The sequence below is a fragment of the Cibotium barometz genome, chromosome 25 (genome assembly GCF_041138505.1).
Source record: "Cibotium barometz isolate CiBa-2024 chromosome 25, ASM4113850v1, whole genome shotgun sequence".
NCBI classification, from domain to species: domain Eukaryota; kingdom Viridiplantae; phylum Streptophyta; class Polypodiopsida; order Cyatheales; family Cibotiaceae; genus Cibotium; species Cibotium barometz.
The window spans coordinates 50,272,480-50,291,578 of NC_141070.1; the positions used below are offsets into that span (position 1 = coordinate 50,272,480).

Consider the following 19,099-nt stretch of genomic DNA (forward strand, 5'->3'; position numbering starts at 1 on the left):
TGAAGTAGGAGTGGATCAGTAAGGATTTTGTCACATCTTCCCACAGTACGAGGAGCTTATGATTCCATTTTGGTAGCTGTGGATATGCTTACCAAAGTAGCCCATATTATTTTAGTAAAGAAAACATTTAAATCTTCTGATATTGCTGCCTACTCATTAAGGAAATCTTTAGGCCTTATGGATTGCCACCAAAGAGAATAGTCAGTGAGACTGGTAATTTGACTTCACTTCAAAGTTCTAGACATCCCTATACCCTTTATGGTTTAGGAGTGTTTGTCCCCTTTAAATTTCTTTGACCCCACATTAAAGGTTGAGGCTTCTAGGAAGATGCTTGAGGAGATGGAAGAGCAAACCAGAGCCATCCAATAAGGACATTAAGGTTGCTCTGGATTGGCGAAAGCACTATGGAGATACCAAGAGATCTGAAAGAAGCTTCAAAGAAGGAGACAAGGTCTTTGTACGAGCCAAGCAAAGTACTTTGTTCCTTGGGAAGATAAAAAGCTTAGCCCTATATATTTTGAACCTTATGAAATCATTAGGTGTTTATGTAAGCATGCTTACAAACTTCAATTTCCAGATCATCTCAAGGTCCGTGATTTATTTCATGTAAGCCTATTGAAACCTTATGTGCCTAGTACTGAGCACATTCTTGATGCTGGATAAGTTGTTATGCCAATTCAAGGAGTCCTTGAGTTGTAATCAGATGGGATCTTAGACACTAAGGAGACAACTCTTCAAAATAAAATCCTTAGAGAACACTTGGTACAATGGAAAAATTACCCTCGAGAGGATTCAACTTGGGAATTTGAATCTACTCTCTTAAAAGATTACCTAGAGTTTATGTCTAGACAAGGACATCTCGATTTTTTTAAAGGAGATATGTAACATACCCATTATAAATAGAGCACATTAAGCACAATATGGCATATACATTGCAAGTTTATGTCTAGACAAGGACATCTCGATTTTTTTAAAGGAGATATGTAACATACCCATTATAAATAGAGCACATTAAGCACAATATGGCATATACATTGCAAGTATAGTTCAGGCAGTTCATTATGGTTGCATTTAGTTGTTATTTTTTATCCCTAAGAAGTTGCTATTTTGATACAATTATAAATTAAGAACTTTTTACTTGCAAAATGAGAAAATTGAATTAAAAAATGAAATCTTAAGCATGACATTACTCAGGTAGGACCTTTTCCAAGACTGAAACGAGTAACCGAAGTGGCCTAAATCGACCCACAAAGTTTTGAAATCTGGCTGCTTTATACCAAAATTAGCAGCATTCCAGATGTCCAAACAAAGGACAAAAAGTGCCTACAAGATCCTGAGGCATCGAGAATAATTTCACTAAAAAAATCCTTATGGCTTGGACAGACGCCTCCCAAGAGTGTATGCGGTGGCCCTACCATGACCCTCATCCGAGTGATATATGATGCCTAGGAATGCCTCCCCCAAATACCCGAGAGCTCATTTCTTGCCAAATTATGCACACACATCCATGGGCATCACCCACCAGCACCTTGAATCCATGGGTGCTACCAACCAACACCCCGGACAATGCCTTCCATCCTCCTCCTTGGGGCACGCCTCCCTGCACATACCCCTGCCACCTTTCCCCAGATTTAGAACCCTTACTGGATAGGTGGTGCACGTACCCCCCTTGCCACCTCTCCCCCCCATGTACACCCCTTCAAGACCCCTCCTGGACAGGTGGTGCTCCCTCCCTGACACAACTGTTGCCCCATGCAGCTAGCCTAGATGGTGCCCCCACCCGGATGCACTTGTCTCCCTGATGGCACTCTCTCCGTGCGTAGGCACCGCCTCCCTGCACCTATATAAACCCCTCTCCCCCTTTGGGAGGGAACACTCACGTAGAGTTAACAAGGACTATTAGTTAAGAAGGTCATTGTTGTTTGATGTTGCTTTCTTCTCACTGTTGAAAAAGAAAAGAATGTTTTCTTGGCTTCAATGGATATGTTGCTAATCTGTAGTAGGTACATCTTCTCCCCCCCATTATCTACAGATTAGCTTGTTGCTAATCTGTAGTAGGTACATCTTCTCCCCCCCCCATTATCTAACTTCTCCTCCCCCATTATCTAACTTCACTGGATATGTTTATTAGCTTGTTGCTAATCTGTAGTAGGTACATCTTCTCCCCCCCCATTATCTAACTTCACTCTTGCTTGTGTAGCCGAGTGGAGGCAATTGCAAGGCCAGGAGTTGGTCTAGGGCAATTCCCCCCCGCCCATATGCCACTAGGAATTCGATTTCCACTCCACAAAGGTGGACGTGTGATTATGGATGCTGCCTAGTTCTACGGGCCTAGGCTAGTGTGGTAAATTAGCCCACCTCATGAGTAGATTTCCCCTTTGAGGAGCGGGAGGGTTTGGAACAAGCGGCAATGTCTGAGGGGGTAACAGGCTGGCTTGTTGGCCCTCACCAACTAGCTGACAATGAGGGAGTATGGTCTATGGGGTATGCCTAGCTGATTGAGGCTAGAAGACCGAATTCTAGTTCATTTGTGGCTCATTTTGGTTTGGATATGTCTTTTTAATATAAATATTGTTTTGATGTAAATATTGTGCTTTTAATTTTGTGCACTAAGGGTCCTTTGTAAATATTTTTAATAGAAGTATTGTTTTGATGTAAATATTGTTACTTACTTTCAAGTTTGTGTACTAAGGGCTACTTAAATAACATTATGAAACTTCTTTAATTAAAGAACCTGCTTTTTATGTATTTCTCACAGTGTGGTAGGTGTCAAAATTGAATGAACTAGTTAAGAATTGAATCGGCACTGTTTATATTATTGAATCGGCACTGTTTATATTATTGAATCAGATGAGATACATGAATAATATATTTACGACTCTAATCAATAGAAGGGCTAACCCCCAAAACCCTAATACTAGTACAAAGGAGTTCAAATAGCTTAGATATGACATCTCATACAGCCCTGTGAGTGTCAACCTTAGACTACACTTACTATGTTCACTTCAGTTCACTCAGTGCATACAAAACCGGATTTTATAATGATCTAGGATGAGCAGCTCATCACCACGAGGTAGGTGTGACCAGAACTCTACAGCTAAATCGCGGTGGTTAGGTCAGCTATGCAGAATTAAGTCCTGAGATGATGGCAACTTGCACTTCCTCCTTTGATGTATGGATCGATTTCTACCAAACATGTAGTGCATCTGCAAGGCTTAGGAAACCTTATAATGGTGTGAATCTTGAATTTTTTAACACCTTCCCTCAAGATCAGCATCTCTGAACCTTTGTTTGAAAGGCTGACTACAAACTGATCCAGTTAGCTGACTCAGATAACTGATTTAGTCCACTGATTTAGTCAGCTGATTCAAAAACTTGATTGAATCAGTTGATTTAGAAAATTGACTCTAATAAACTCCGTAGGTTGGAAGCTGACTTCTTGCAAAATGAAAAATTTTAAAAAATCTAAAACGTGTTTATTTTGTGGAATATTGAGCCTTCCCTTGCTCCAAGCATGGAGCAACTTTGGAGCCTTCCCTTACTCTTCAAAAACCTTCCCTTAAGGGAAGCTCCATCATGCCAAGGCCTGCTCTATGCTTGAAAAAGAGCTCTTTTCCTAGTGCTTTAGTAAAGATGTCTGCAACATTCTCTTTGGTATTGCAATGTTGCAACAGTATGTATTGTTTGGTAGAAATAGATCCCTACATCAAAGGAGGAAGTGTAGGTTGCTATCTTCTCAAGAGATAATTCTGCATAGCTAACCTAACCACCACGATTTAGCTACAGAATTTTGGTCACACCTACCTGATTACATCGATGGAGATGAAGCACGACCGATGACAAGCTGCTCATCCTGGATCATTATAAAAGCCATTTTTGTACACAACTGCTGACAGTAAAGTGAATGAACTAAATGAACACAGTAAGCAGAAGCCATCTGTTGAGTGTAGTCTGAGACTGACACTCACACAGCACTGTATGAATTGTCATATCTGATCTATTTGAGCTCCTTAGTACTAGGATTAGGGTTTTGGGGATTAGCCCATCCATTGATTAGAGTCAAAATTATTATTCATGTATCTCATTTGATTTAATAATATAAACATTGCTGAGTGAGTTTTCAACTAGTTTATTCGATTATCTGTGCTAGTCGTTATGTCACATTTCCTTGTCCCCACCATTTTGACATGGTATTTGAGCCTCATTTGCTCCATTACATAGAGTCTACCTAGGTGCCACCCAGTCTCTGAGATCAAGCACACTAGCATCTATATTAGCTTGAGTCACACTACCTCAGATTTGTGCTTCCTCAAATCTAGCCGTTCTGCATCGTGTCGGTGCTACACAAACTACTAAGTCAGTCTTCTACATTCGGGCATTCAGCATTCTTCACTTAGGTAGTAGATTCAACATTAGCCACTTTCATTGTAGACTCAGATCTGTAGAATTTGAATCAGTTTCTAATCTGTTGATGCCATGAAATCTTCCGAAGCCACATCATCATCTGGCTTGCTGATACCACATCATCTTTTAACTTGTTGAAGCCACATCATCTTCCAACGTATTGAAGCCATATCATCTTCTACCTGATAATGTAACATCATCTTCCGATCAGAGTCAGCTATCTGAAACAATTGACTGAATCCATTGTCTGAAACAGTTATCAGAGCCAACTCTCTAAACCAACTAGCTACCTAAATTAGCTATCGGAATTAGCTTTTTGAATTGGTTGACGGAATCAGCCATCTACATTAACTGTTAGAGTCTGCCATCTGAGTCAAACTGCTACTAACAAGCCATCGACCTGCTCTATTTACAACCATCAACCTGCTATGACAGTCACCGCCTGTTAAAAGCACAGCTTTTCACATTTAGAAGTTGGCATTCCCAAGTTTACTCATTTGACCAGGTTTACTACAGTCAACAACAGCTTTTGGAGTCAGCTATTCGGAGTCAACTCTAGCTTTTGCAGGAGTCAGCTCTGTCGGAGTCAACTTCAGCTATTGAAATTCAAAGGTAAAATCAGCTATCTGTTCTACTAACTCAATGGCACCCAACCTGAGTAGCCTACACTTGGAGGAATCTAAAAAACTCAATAGTACAAACTATGTAACCTGGAAGCTGAAGATGGAGTCACTACTATTCTTCCAAGGTTGTTGGGAGATGGTTTCTATGGAGAGACTAATCGATCATACTATTGAAGCTCTAGCAAAATGGGACAACAAGGCCATGTTTATGGTCCACATGATAAAGGTGAGTGTGAAGGATGACATCCTTAGCCATTTGAGGGAGGTGCTGAGTCCCAAAGATTTGTATGCCGATATAATCATCGGTATAGGTGCCAGTATATATTAACAATGCCCGTAAAATTTATAGAATTAAGTTTCTCAACCTGTGTAAAGCTTTTTCTATGTTTGTGTGTGTTTGGAGGGTACAATGGAGGTATACCCTTCTTTCTCCAACGTTTTCTGCTTCTTTCTCTTCCCTTTGCCAAGGATTGGCTTGGGGTAACTTGACGGTGTATGAGTCTAAAAGCACTTCAAGGTAAATTGCCTTGAGAGCTGAACTCATAAATGAGACAAGGAAGCCCAATGAGATTGCTACAGATTTCATCAAGCGGGTGATAGATCTGCATTAGCAAATTGATAGATGTGGGAGATAAGATATACAACAATGAGCTAGCTACAATCATCATCCATGGGCTGAAGGAATGCTATAAAGGTCTTGTCTAAGGCCTCATCATTCTAAGAGAAAAACCCTCAAGTCTAGACAAAATGGAGCAGATCCTTAGAGATGAGGATCAAAGGAAAGCGGCTACTATGAAGAATATCCATGGCAGCAGAAGCACTTCAGCAAGTAACACTGTGACAAAGCCCTCTTCACACACACAGAGGCAAAGGAAGATCAAATAATCAAAGAGAAAGAGGAAGACATAACAACTATTAGCCCAACAACAATAATAATGATCAAGGTGGGTGGTTGCAAGATGAGTTTATCTAGTTTCATGTAGTGGGCGCCCTTGGCTTTAGCCTGAAAACATGCATTTTTTCAAGAAGAATAGCCAATCTCTCCTAGTTAGCCAAGGAGTTTCACTTCAAGGTCTTCTAATGAAACATTATATACAAATTTGGGCACCTAAAACTATAATCTGACCGAATATCCAATAATTATAAATCTCCTTTTCTTTGGAAACCAAAATTGTATACAAGCCCTGTTGGAGGTTTAGAGACAGGTACACTGAATGTGAGTAAATTGTATATAAGCACTGTTGGAGGTTTAGAGACAAGTACACTGAATGTGAGTAAATTGCCTATAAGTTTTACATTATTACTTATATGATGTTCCCACTTTGCATATCACAAATACAAATAACATAGATCTTAACTTGATTTATTGAGTAATTTTTGATATATTCTACTATTTTCTATATTATTTAAAAGGCATTAGAATTGTTTAAAAACATACTATTTTATCCTCCCACCACATCTACCATTTAAAATGCCCAAATTGTATGGATCTAGTGATGATTAGATTGGGGAAGATTAGTAGAATGTGGGTATAAGGTAAAATTACAAATCTAACGGTTGGATTTTTGTAGATTTACTTTGAAAAATTTATTATGAATGTTAGAGGACCATTAAATAAATTGTAATTTAATTCTAGAAAATCAAATATTGAATCTTTCAATCTAAAAACTCTAGGGATTAATATGCTTGCTGCCATGAATTTATTTAAAAAAATTTGGCTTAATTTGAGTATGGGAAGGTCCATTTTCAATCCTCCCAAGTGAAAATTCCCATATTGTATCCACTCTCCCCTTTTCAAGTCTAAAACCAATCCTAGTTAGGTTTAGAAATCTAGGCTTGGTAAACTTCAAAGCCTAGATATCATTCCATGTGTGAGGCTTGGATAGGCACAAATCTTATATATGCAAGCCACTTTATGTCCACATCAGCTTCGAGAGGATCCATTGCCACCTCACCTTGCCACCTCCACCCTCCATGTCAACATGGTCAACCTAGTTGACTCCTCACCTCATCATCGTAGTCATTAATGCTTGGTGACATAGTTCGGGAGGGACATAATTGTTTGCTATATAATTTTGTTCGTGATTTTTCAAATATTTGCGCATCAATAGTTTACTCTCGAGTGGTAATTAATTAATCGAAAAAACGGATAAATCAAAATGAAATTATAAAATATGAGGAGAGCTCATTTGTTGGGTCCAAAGCCTTGTTAGAGCCAGTTATAAAGAATCAAGCATTGCTGTATGAATTTTACAAAGCAAGGCGAGATGAGGTAGGGATTTCCAATATTGTAGTTTGGTTACGCGTACATTAGTCGAAGCTTGAGCACCCCAAGGGCATGCCAGTGAGCTGATCCACTGTGACGGTTTGGTTGGAATTACAAGATAAGACGTCTTGCCCAAGGGCTGCGCCGGCGGCTTTGAGGCCGTGGAGGGTGGCGGGCTGGTTGAAGAGGTCGAGGACGGGGAGGCGGGCGGGCGGAGGCAACCTCTGCTGCGGCAGCAAGGGCCTGAAATCCTGTTGCAGTAAGGGTACCTCGAAATCCTCCCGGCGGTGCTGAAGGGAGTTGTCGGAGGCGTTGATGTGGGTGCCGGGCTCTACGTGGTTTGTAGAGAGGCTGGTCTGGTTGGGGAAGTTGGGGTAGAGGGTGACGTAGCCGCGGAGGTACATCATGTCGATGAGGAACTTCTTCCAGGAAGCCTGCCAGCCGTTGGTGCGCGAGTTCGGGATCTGCACGGCGTTGCTCTTGGCGTCCTGAGTGTAGCGCTCCCCCATGTACATGAAGAACTCCCTCCAATGCTTGGGAAAGAACAAGGACCCCCAGCTGCAGGGAAGCTGGTGCAGGTACGGCGTGTGCGGATGGATGTCGGCGAAAAACTCCGTCGCATTCCAGTGTGGCCTCTCCTTGACCACCTCTATGATCCGAGGTGTGTACAGAGCGATGGCGTTGAGCTCCGGCAACGACACCTGAGCCAATATATATTCAACTCTAAAACATTATTAGCAGACCTCATGGGTAATTTTTGTTGGGCATTATTTGTTTCTCTTAACCTATGCCGTCTTAATATATTAAACCGCTAACCTGTGGATCGTAGTGGTAGACTAGCAGGGTGTATTTGAGCCACAGGTAAAAGAAGGGCGAGAGCTCAATATCATCCTCCAACAACAAACCGAAGTCATCATCGGAGGCCGGGTACCAGCTCTCGCTCACTGCACGGATCAAGCCTCCTTGGATAATGCGCCTCCGGTGAACCTTGGAGCCGTGTGGCCACTCGAAACTGCTCACTAAACCGAGAGTTTCGACGTCCACTTTGCGATCCATGTTAAAGGACAAAGAGACGTCGTCGCCCAAATAGTAAGCTGCAGCCAGAGAAGAGAGTAGCCTCGCTAATGAGGCCGCTCTATTCTGTGTGATGATGTTAATGGATATGGACATTCTGTTCCAATCTGCAAGCCAAGTACCCCGCATTATTGTAGTTTTTGCCGGACATTGAGAGAAACAAATTAAACGGCCACTCTTAATTAGCACCCTTACGCTTTAGGGCTTCGGTGCTAACGTCGGACATCCACAGTGTATGTGGAATAACGGACCTTGGCAGCTCCACCAACGTAGCGCTGCCTCTGCCGTCATGGTGCAGTGCTGCCATGCGTAGCGCCTCTTTTACACAAGATTTAATGCCGGCCACCGTGACAAGAAGTGCCGGAGAGTGAACCCGAATCACACCCTTCATACTGGTGAAAATTTCTTGGTGCAGTGCCGCGTCGGAGTTCCCCGTCGAGTTGGCGATCGAGCCCACGCCCAAATCGAGGATTCTGAACCTTCTCTCTTTGCACGCCGCTGGCTCCAATCCCAGCTGTGCTGCCGCCTCTTTGCAACCACAGTCAGTGGCTCCGCTCACCACCACCAGGGCCGTCTTCCCTTCTGTCGATCTGAACTTTGCCACCAGGGGCGCCAAGGCCTCCACATCGCTCATCGAATGAGCGTAAAAGAGGACGGTGACACGCTGCGGCTCCATGAGCGCCCACTGCGTCACATATCCCCGCACCAGGGTTCTCCACCACTGCTCATCTCTCAGCTGCACCACCTCCTTATGTATAACAGTAGCTTCTGCGATATATGCTAACCTGTGATCGCGGTCTCCCCATGTTGTCTTGTCGGAGGGATCCACAGGCAGAACATACGAGCTTGCATCTCGATATTTCTGTAACTGATAGCTGCATATATCCAATCAGCCACTACTTCCATGGATCATTATGATTATACTTGATAGACAGAAATGGTTCCTAAGTATATACTAGCAGCCAGGACATGATTAGCTTACCTCAGCTGCAAATCCTCCCCAGTTGCGAACGTAAATGGAGTCTCCGTGAACATGGTCTTCACGAGCTCCGTCGATAAGAACCACGAACTAGACAGAAAATCCACTTGCATCATCTTTTCAACCACAATGTTATAGGCTGGGTCCGGTATATACAAACCAGCTTCTCTAGAATGAAACTTTCTGTAGCTAGGAAAACTTCCGTCTTTCTGCCGGAACGGCAGAATCCGTCCGATGCTTCCAAGGACGGCATTGCCGTATTTCTGAGTTCCGGCAACGTGAGCTAAGATTGCTAGAACCCTTGTGCCTGGAATCATGTCGTCGTCCAGTATGTAGACATAGTGAGCTCCTTGAGCCTGCAAGGCCAATTGGAAGCGGCCGTAATACTTGAAATCATAGGTGGAGCTGATAAAGCTGATACGGGAGTCATTAAAACCTTCAACAATTTGCCGGAATCTTTGCTGGTTTGCAAGCCCGAAGGCCAGAACCCACAGAGTGTGAAATGGAAGTGTCTGTTGCAACAGTGCTTCGATTTGGTCGCACAGAGTTTTCCTTCTGTAATGATTGAGGATGACAGCGATTTTCGGCAAGCTGTACTCAGATGAGCTTGATTGCCATGCAGAGGGAAGAGCCAAGAGTTCTTGCAAGGTCTCACACCCCCTATGCTCTCGTTGGAATCCCAGAACTTCTGCAAAGAGGCCCTGCTTGATTGCCAGCATCTGGGTATCGTTCGATCTCTTTTGGGCGAAGTGAATCTCTTCACTTTCGCAGAGCTGCTGTTCCTCATCTGTCCCTTGTGCAGATAGCTGAATCATATGATCATGTTGTGAAGTGCTAGAATTGACCCGATCACTGTACAAAATGTCCTTCCAATGCCTTGCAATGTGGGATGCCCAGGAGGTATCATGCGCCTCCGTTTGGATTGAGGTGATGGGCGCTGGGCTCATGAAATAGAGCAAGTAAGTGGCGTACAAACCGAAGCAGAACTGGATGCAGGTGAGGGCAGCCACTAATCTAGCGTTGATCTTCATGGTCTTTAATGGTGTTCTGGCAGCAGCTTTACCCTGCGTGTTGTTGTTATGGTCCCCCGTCATCATTTGATTACTGCTACTTTCTATGCAATACTCCCCGTTCTTCTGCGTAATTAGCGTGGGCAAAACTGCAGTGGCACCCATGCTGGTGTTGTCGCAGAGCTGACTTTCGGCGTCCTCGGGTCGTGCTCTCAACACCACAACAGGCTCCGACATCTTCTTTTATAGGTTGCCGTTGATGAATGCAGCTAGACTAAGTTGGCGCCCTCCGGTCGTGCTCTATGCCAAAGTAAATTACTCCACGGAAGCTTTACTCCAGTAGCAAAGGGAAGGGGAGATCGTCGAGGTCAACCGTTACATGAAAACTACCCACTCGCGAGATCATGTGAAGATTTTCTTTGCAGCTGTGTCGTTAAACCTTTGAAGTAGTTAGGATCAGATGAAATACACAAACACGGGAATAATCCGCAAAACCCGTATGCTGCTCGACCCTGCATGCAACCACGACTGCAGCACGATGAAGATGTCGTCATTGTGTTACACGATCAAGTTATTGTTATAAGAGAACGTGCACGCAACTTTGTACAACACATCTCCCAATCTTACAGCTAGCACGAGCGCGCACGGCCAAAGGCTCGTGTTGCCTAAGACTCCGATTAGCGTTATAAGCTTGTCATGCTGCACACTGCTGTACACATGCCTAATTCCAAAGCCTGGAGACACCATGTTCGCTATTATCTTCTTCTCCGGATGGAACTGTGTACCCCCCGCTACTTCCAACAAGATTGTGGCCTCTTATACTGACATATACATATACATATACATACATATATATATATATATATATATATATCCACATCATGGTCATAGAAGGGGGCAAATATAAGTTACTATATATATATATATATATATATATATATATATATATATCCATGTGGATATATATATATATATCCACATGGATATATATATATATATCCACATATATATATCCATGGATATATATATCCACATGGATATATATATGTGGATATATATATATATATCCATGTGGATATATATATATATATCTAGTAACTTATATTTGCCCCCTTCTATGACCATGATGTGGATATATATATATATCCATGTGGATATATATATATATATATACATAGTAACTTATATTTGCCCCCTTCTATGACCATGATGTGGATATATATATATATATATATATATATATATATATATAAAACTTATATTTGGCCCCTTCTATGACCATGATGTGGATAAAAGAGGAGAAATTTATTGAAATGGTTTTTGCTATTTAAAAAAAACTAACTGTATGGTAGCTTCACATGGAGTAGATGACTTCAAGTCTTCATGGTCAATCACCTCGAAAGCTGCCCTCCATAAGAAGAAGGGCAAACTTTTTTTTTTCCATTTAAGATGAGTGGGTCCTTCCCTAGTCCCACATGGGGATTTCACCCTTCGGATACTCTGGTGTATGTGTGGCTAGTACTAGTGCAAGGGTAAGAAAGTTTATATATATGGGTAAAGTATTCTATTTTTTATTTTTTATTTTTAAGAGAAACTGTAATTATATTGACAGAACAGGATAACAAAAAACAAAGTCAGATCCAAGTACATCCAGGCTTTGAAGAAGCTTAATTCTAGCTTAAGCTAGCACATTCCACATCTCAGTAAGGCTGCGAATGTGATTTTGCAACTCTGAATCTTTAATCAAGAGCTCGACTTCTTCATCAACCACCAGACCATCCTGAAATTTCCTTTCATACTGGATTTCCCAGATTCTCTCTTGGAAGTCCTCTTTAGCCTTGGTCATCTGCTCTGCAGGGTCTCTTCTGTTGCATTTTTTGTGTATTGCGCTTCACACGCCTTCAATGTCGCTCTATGCAACATCTTCATCTTCATCTGCACATGCAATTCAAATCTCAGTCCGTGCATCAAATTGCTCTGTGCATTCTTAAACAAGCAGTTATTCCTATGAATCCAAATAGCCCAAAGATATTCAGCACGAATGACATTCCAAAGAGCAGCAGAGCATTTAATTTGTTGTCCTAGAAGGATTTCTTGCCATGATAGTTGCCAGTTCTATATAGGGCTTACACATTGGTTCAGAAATTTAATAGCTTCTATGTTATGGGCACACCCTAAAAACAGATGCTCTATTGTTTCTAGTGCAGCATGACATCTTGGACATACTCCATTTCCATACCCAAAACGGTGGGCTCCTAAGTTCATCCATAGGGCTTTATGAGCAACTAGCCAAAGTAGGCATGATTTTTTTGGTGTGGGATGAAGGGAGACCACATGTTTTTGAATTTGAAACCCCATTGTTTCTTGTCCTAGAGGATGTTCCATCTACTATTCAGCTTGCAATGTAAAGGCGATCCACGAGGGGAAGAGGCGGGATTGGCAATAGGTTACATTTGGACTTCCATGCAAAGGCTTTGTGGGTAAAAGGCCCCCTAAGTTGGATCAGAGCCTTTCTATCATCTGGCCACAACTGCATTCTACTCTGAATTAGGAGAGTGTCTTCATGTGAAACTCTGAAGAGAGATTTTAGCTCTTGTTCTGTTAGCCATCTGCATTCAGATTTGTTCCATATATCTTCCCATATCTGTATGCCTTTTTTGTGGAGCTTAAATGCATCTTTGTAGTGCTCTGTAGAAATGTTCATAGAGAGCGCTGAAGAGAACCAGATGGACTAGTCCAAGTGTACAATGTGAGCATGTTTCTGTGTATTTTTGTGCAGTAGTGGATGTGTATGGGATCTCCATATGCTTGGCCTTCCCTGGGTGGTGTACTCTATTTGGTCCATGTTATTCACATATGATTGGAACGGGCTCTATGTGATTTTTGTATGCCTGGTCTTGTCAAGGTGTGCTCTGCCTTGTCCTTTGAGATATGTACATGGTCTGAATAGGTTGCCTGACACATTTACATGCTCGATGCTATCTTGGTGCGATTTGCATGGCCTTGGATTATCCATATGGTATGTAAATGTGCAAGATGGGTTATATGGGATCTCCACGTCCTTGGTCTTCTATCGATGTGCTTTGTATAGTCCATGTGATCTGCATATGGTTGGTATGCACTCTATATGCTTAGTCTTCTCTCAAGGTGTGCTCTACCTCATCCTTTGTGATCTGTCCATGGTCCAAATGGGCTACTCAAGACCTCTACATGCTTGATGTTGTCTCGGTGTGGCCTACATGGCCTTGGATGGTCATGCGGTCCATACATGGTCCATTGAATCTCCATATGCTTGGTCTTCTCCGAGTGTGCTCTACATGGTCCATGTGATCTATATATGGAATCTCCATAGGCTTGTTCTTCTCCCATTGTGCTTTGTATGGTCCATGTGATCTGTATATGGTCCACATGATCTGTACATGGCTAAAATGGATTTTATGTGATTTCTATTTGTATGGTCTTCTCAAACTATGCCCTGCCTTGTGCTTTGTGATCTATACATGATCCAAACAGGTTGCTCGAGATGTTTACATGCTTGGTGTCATCTTGGTGTGGTCTTTACAGTCCATGTGTCCCCCCATTCATAGTCAGATTCAGCTCTATGTGATCTCTAGATGCTTGATCATCTCATGGTGTGCTTTGCACGATGGTCATGCAATATGTAAATGGTTAAAATGGACTACTGCTCTCAATCATCGCACGGTGTGCTTTGCATGGTTGTCCATGTGATCTGTACATGGTTAGAATGGACTCCTCAAGATCTTTATATACTCGGTGTCATCTTGGTATGGTATGTGCAATCCATGTGATCCACATAATATGATTAGAACAAACATTGGGACATTTTGGAGGTCATTTAGAGGGCCTTTTAGAAGAGAGAAAATAGAATCCCACCAATCAGCAAGAGGCATCAGCAAGAGGCCAATGTAACCTTGGAAAATAGCTAAATGAATATGAAAATCTATTAAAAAAGTTTATAGTATATTCAAAAACCGCCGTTTTCATCTTAAAAGTAGTACCTTTTTGAAGAAAATGACTGCCAATGGCATTAAAGAGGCCTGACAAAGTACAAAGAAGGAGGGAAAAATATTATAGAGGAGGGAAAATTTTGAATGCTTCTTCACGTTTGCTCTCCTTACTATTAGCCTATTCTTCTCTCTTTTTTTAGAAATGGAACCAAGAAGAAGAAAGATTTCAAAATAAAGACTTCAAGGTAGGGCTTGGGAAAAAAAAATTCAAGAGGTTCTTGTGTAGCTTATTCCTTCTTATGTTTGCATTCTCTCATTCAAGAGTTAAATGTTTTTTGTGCACAGATGTGCATCACTCCTCCTATGAAGAGTGGTAAGTAATTGAGTGCAATATTAGCAGAGAAGTGCAAGAAGCCTTGCAGAGGCAAGTATTCTTCTCTAACTGACCACTTCTACACTCTGTTGGTCATTAGAAGGGAGTATACCAACACAGGTATTCTTTCTTGAGACCACTTTTACTCTTTGAGGTATACCCACACAAGTAGTGACAATTGTCTTGTACATGCCAATAACAATTTTTGAGGAGCTATTCAATATTTTTCAGACGAAAAGTGTAAAGTAAAGATTTCTTTGCAGAAATCTAGAGGGTACTTTCTTAAATCACTTGATGAGAGCTGGGACAGGAAAGTATATGCAGGAAAGTATATATGATTGCATAGCAACAAAGACATTTTGATTTAGTTATATATGGTATAAATGTCATTTTAGAGCATACATCTTGCTAACACGCATTTCACTCTTTATCTATAATGACCTTGTTCCAAAATTAATCCCTCTTTAACTATAATAACCTTGTTGCAATAGACACTTATTGGAACAAATTTATTATATACTCTCTTTTTGTGCTCCCTTCTATTTTTGTAACAAAATAGTTATATACTCTAGCTTTGATCCTCTAGAAGAATAATTTTTGTTATGTACATACATATGAAGAGTTCTGTATATATAGCACTGACTTCCAAACAAGTCTAAAGGCTTTGTTCCGAATAAACATCACCTTCATCTCACTCAAAAGACCAAGTCACCCAAATTCTCCTCTCTCTTCTTAATCTCTCTCTCTCTCTCTCTCTCTCTCGCTTTCAGAACATAAATGCTCCTCTCTCCACAATTGTAGTAGTGGACTTGCTCCATTCTATTTCTTGGCTATCTCTCCCCTTGTGGTCTTCTTACTTGGTTTTGAATAACCTACATAACAAGATTCAAGTTTTCAATCTACTCAGTCAACCTTTGAATCTCTTGATAAGGCTTATCTTTCCCTCTATTTGTCTCTACAACCCTTGGAACCTCCACATGGGGCTATAAGAATATGGCACAGTGGAAAGAGATAGCAAGACAAAGCACAATAGACAATGCAATAGATACGCAATGGAGAGAATTTATACCAAAGAGGTATAAGTGATGGTGTTGTCCACCCGTGTGCTCTCAAGTAGAGCTTAGATGGCGATCTAGACAGACTCTGCATGGATTATGTACGAGGTGTAGAAGGGGGTGGATACTCACAAGCATTGGATGCCTTAGCTCATGGCAACCATGTTCATATATATTACTATAGCCGATGTGGTAGACATGTATACAACAAGGGTGGTTACACTGCATCATAGACACTATCACCGCCCGCGTATCAAGAACGTGGCCCATTGACCACCGCCCACTAATGATAGACCTAGTATTCGAGGGAATATTCTAGGGAATATGTTAGATATCCGTAACGCCGCTACGGGCATTACCACAAGAGGGGACGGCCTTTGGCTCACCACCCAGCCATAGAGGAAGAATGAAGATTGCCCCTCATCTCCCAGGCTATATAGTGTGTGGCCTGCCGTCCACACTAGCCTGGCCGCCCATGACTCCGCATGGGCGTCCTCTCCCACTGAACCCCGAACATGGCCATCCGGTCTGCCGTCGATCTCACATGCATTACAGCCTACGTGACATTACCCCCCCCTTAAGAAGAGTTTTCGTCCTCGAAAACAAACTGGGGAAACCTTTTGAAAATTGCACTACGACGTTCCCAGGTTGCCACCTCCTCATCCCTATCTGTCCATTTAACAAGTACCTCCTGGTACACTTTATGTCGGGTTTGTTTGTCACGATACTCTAGAATCTTTTCAGGTTCATGTGGTATCTTTGGTGACATAAAGTGTACCTCCTGGTACACTTTATGTCGGGTTTGTTTGTCACGATACTCTAGAATCTTTTCAGGTTCATGTGGTATCTTTGGTGGCTCTATCAAGTCCACCAAAATCTCTGGAGAAACTGCGTTCTCTAGCCCGTGAACTGATTTCTTCAGTTTGACATGGAAGACAGGATAGACTTGAGAACTCTCCGGTAACTCAAGTTTATATGCTACGTTCCCAATCTTCTTAAGGATTTTAAAAGGACCACAATATCTCGGAGAAAGTTTATCACACTTTCCCATTTTCATGGTTTCTGACTGCGCAGGAACCTTGAGGAATACAAAGTCACCTTCTGCAAAGGTCACCTTTCTTCGTCCTTTATCCGCATAAGTTTTAGCGCGATCCTGAGCGTTACGAATGCTCTCTCGTGCGGCTTTGAGCATATCATTCATATCTTCAAGGAAATCCTTGACAGATTGAATCTTCTCCTTTTCTAGGCCTACAGCCATCAGAGATCTCGACTGGAATCCATACATTAACATGAATGGTGTAAATCCAGTTCGCTGAGTGTTTGGAGCTGTTATAGGCAAACTCCAATAAGGACAAGTACTCTTCCCAATTAGATTGCTTCTTACTAACATAAGAACGCAACATATCCTCTAGAATTTGGTTAACTCTTTCAGTTTGACCATCAGACTCCGGATGATCTGCCGTACTCATACTCAGAGTAGTATCCAACTTTTTGAAGATTTTCCTCCAAAAATGACTGTTGAACTTTCTATCTCTATCCGACACTATATCTGCGAGCAGGCCATATAGCTTGTAGAGATGTTCAATAAAGAGTTTTGCCATCTCTGGCGTTTTTACAGTTTTCTCGTGGTAATAAACTTTGCCATTTTAGTTAACCTGTCCACTACCACCCACACCGAGTCATTCCCTCGACTCATCTTGGGTAAACCGGTAATGAAATCCATGGAAATGCTTTCCCATTTCCCTTGAGGAATCTCCAGCGGCGGCGGATGGAGTAGTCCTCCAACCTTAAGACGTTCATGTTTATTAACCTGGCACTTACAGCATTTCAGCACATAAGTCTGGACGTCCTTAAACAAACTAGGCCAATAAAACTGTCTTTTTACTGGTGCATAGGTCTTCTGAATCCCAGGATGACCCGCACTTGGACTATCATGACTTTCTTTAAGAATTTGGGTCCGAAAGTCACCAATAGTTGGTACACATACTCTACCCTTGTAAAGTAAGTACCCGTCGTCAATGGAATAATTAGCATATTTCTCCCACGTGTCCGATCGAGCTCGACCGCCGCCGCGCTACGGGCAATCCGACATGCCATTAACTGGGGAAGTCATTGGTAAGCAAATGTCTAGTAGTACTCACGCAAGCCGTGATTTGGTATTTCAACCAAAACCCCAAGGCAAATTTCATGCCTTGATTTTGCATCATGTCATTAGCACAGAAGCTAATGTACTGGAGAGCACTCTAGTAGCGTAAGTTCTTAGACTACGCTACTAGATATTTGTAGACTACGCTACCATGTTGCATCACCAACTTGTTAAAACTTCTCCTTGGAAAGCTCTATGGCCATAGGAGAAATAAACTAGAGCCAATCTAATTATGCATCACAAGGATTAGTTCCAAAGCTGAGAGATACTTTCTCTCTTAGAGTAACATCTTTGCACAAGCATATGCTCTAGAATCTTGTTGAGTTTCTAACTACCATCAATCTACGGATGGTTAAACTCCACTATAACTCAGAGTAAATGTAAGTTTTGAAAATTTTCCTTCAAATATAACAATCAAACTTCCTATCTCTTATGCCATACTATATCTACGGGCAGACCATATAGTATGTGGAGATGTTTGATAAAGATTCTTGCACCACTACAGGTGTCTGGAGTTACATCCAATCACTTACAACTCTTTGTTGCTATTATCAGACACATCCCTTCAAGTATTGTTTGGACTCACACAACTATTCGAGTTTATGTGATATTTGAGGATATCCCTCCTTTCCCTCAAGAAATGTTTTTGTCCTCAAAAACTCTACTCTCAAGCGGACTACGCGCTAGTGTCATAGGTCTAAGAACAAATCTAGATCGTGTTTAATATCATATGTTATATTCTTGAGTCCTTCCAAGAAACTTTTAAACATCTTGCAACGAAGATGTGGTATAGTGTCTACGCACATATGGTGGTACTATTGATAAACTGCTTTGCAATAGATCAATGGTTTCACACTTGTAACAAAGTGCTTCATTGTTGCATATTGTTACCCTTCATAAGCGGTTACACACTTATGAATCATTTGGGTGGGTTGTACCATCTATCAAGAAAAATTCCAAACTACTAATAACCACATTATCAATCCACAGATAATGACTGAGCTTGCTGCTGCGAAGCCATAGGTTGCTAGATAATTGATGGTAATTACACAAGCCCAATGTCTCATTACATCATACATTCAATATAAATGCAAACATCACAGTACTTCGTGATGATGAACTTAGGAATATCATCCTATCCCTGTTTGGTGTTGGTATGAAGTATAACTATGAGAACATTATTTGCTGCCTCCTCATTATA

The 19,099-nt window shown here is 41.7% G+C and overlaps 1 protein-coding gene across 1 annotated transcript; it reads right to left on the reverse strand.

The window, feature by feature from the left end:
- Positions 1-7,250: 7,250 nt before the first annotated feature.
- On the reverse strand, positions 7,251-10,563 carry LOC147624689 (uncharacterized). The gene is made up of 4 exons (XM_086820009.1): positions 9,350-10,563; positions 8,563-9,242; positions 8,110-8,474; positions 7,251-7,994 (listed from the first exon to the last, which is right to left on the reverse strand). The coding sequence occupies exons 1-4, from the start codon at positions 10,519-10,521 to the stop codon at positions 7,338-7,340; spliced, it is 2,874 nt and encodes a 957-aa protein (XP_086676135.1). The 5' UTR covers positions 10,522-10,563; the 3' UTR covers positions 7,251-7,337.
- Between the last annotated feature and the right edge of the window lie 8,536 nt (positions 10,564-19,099).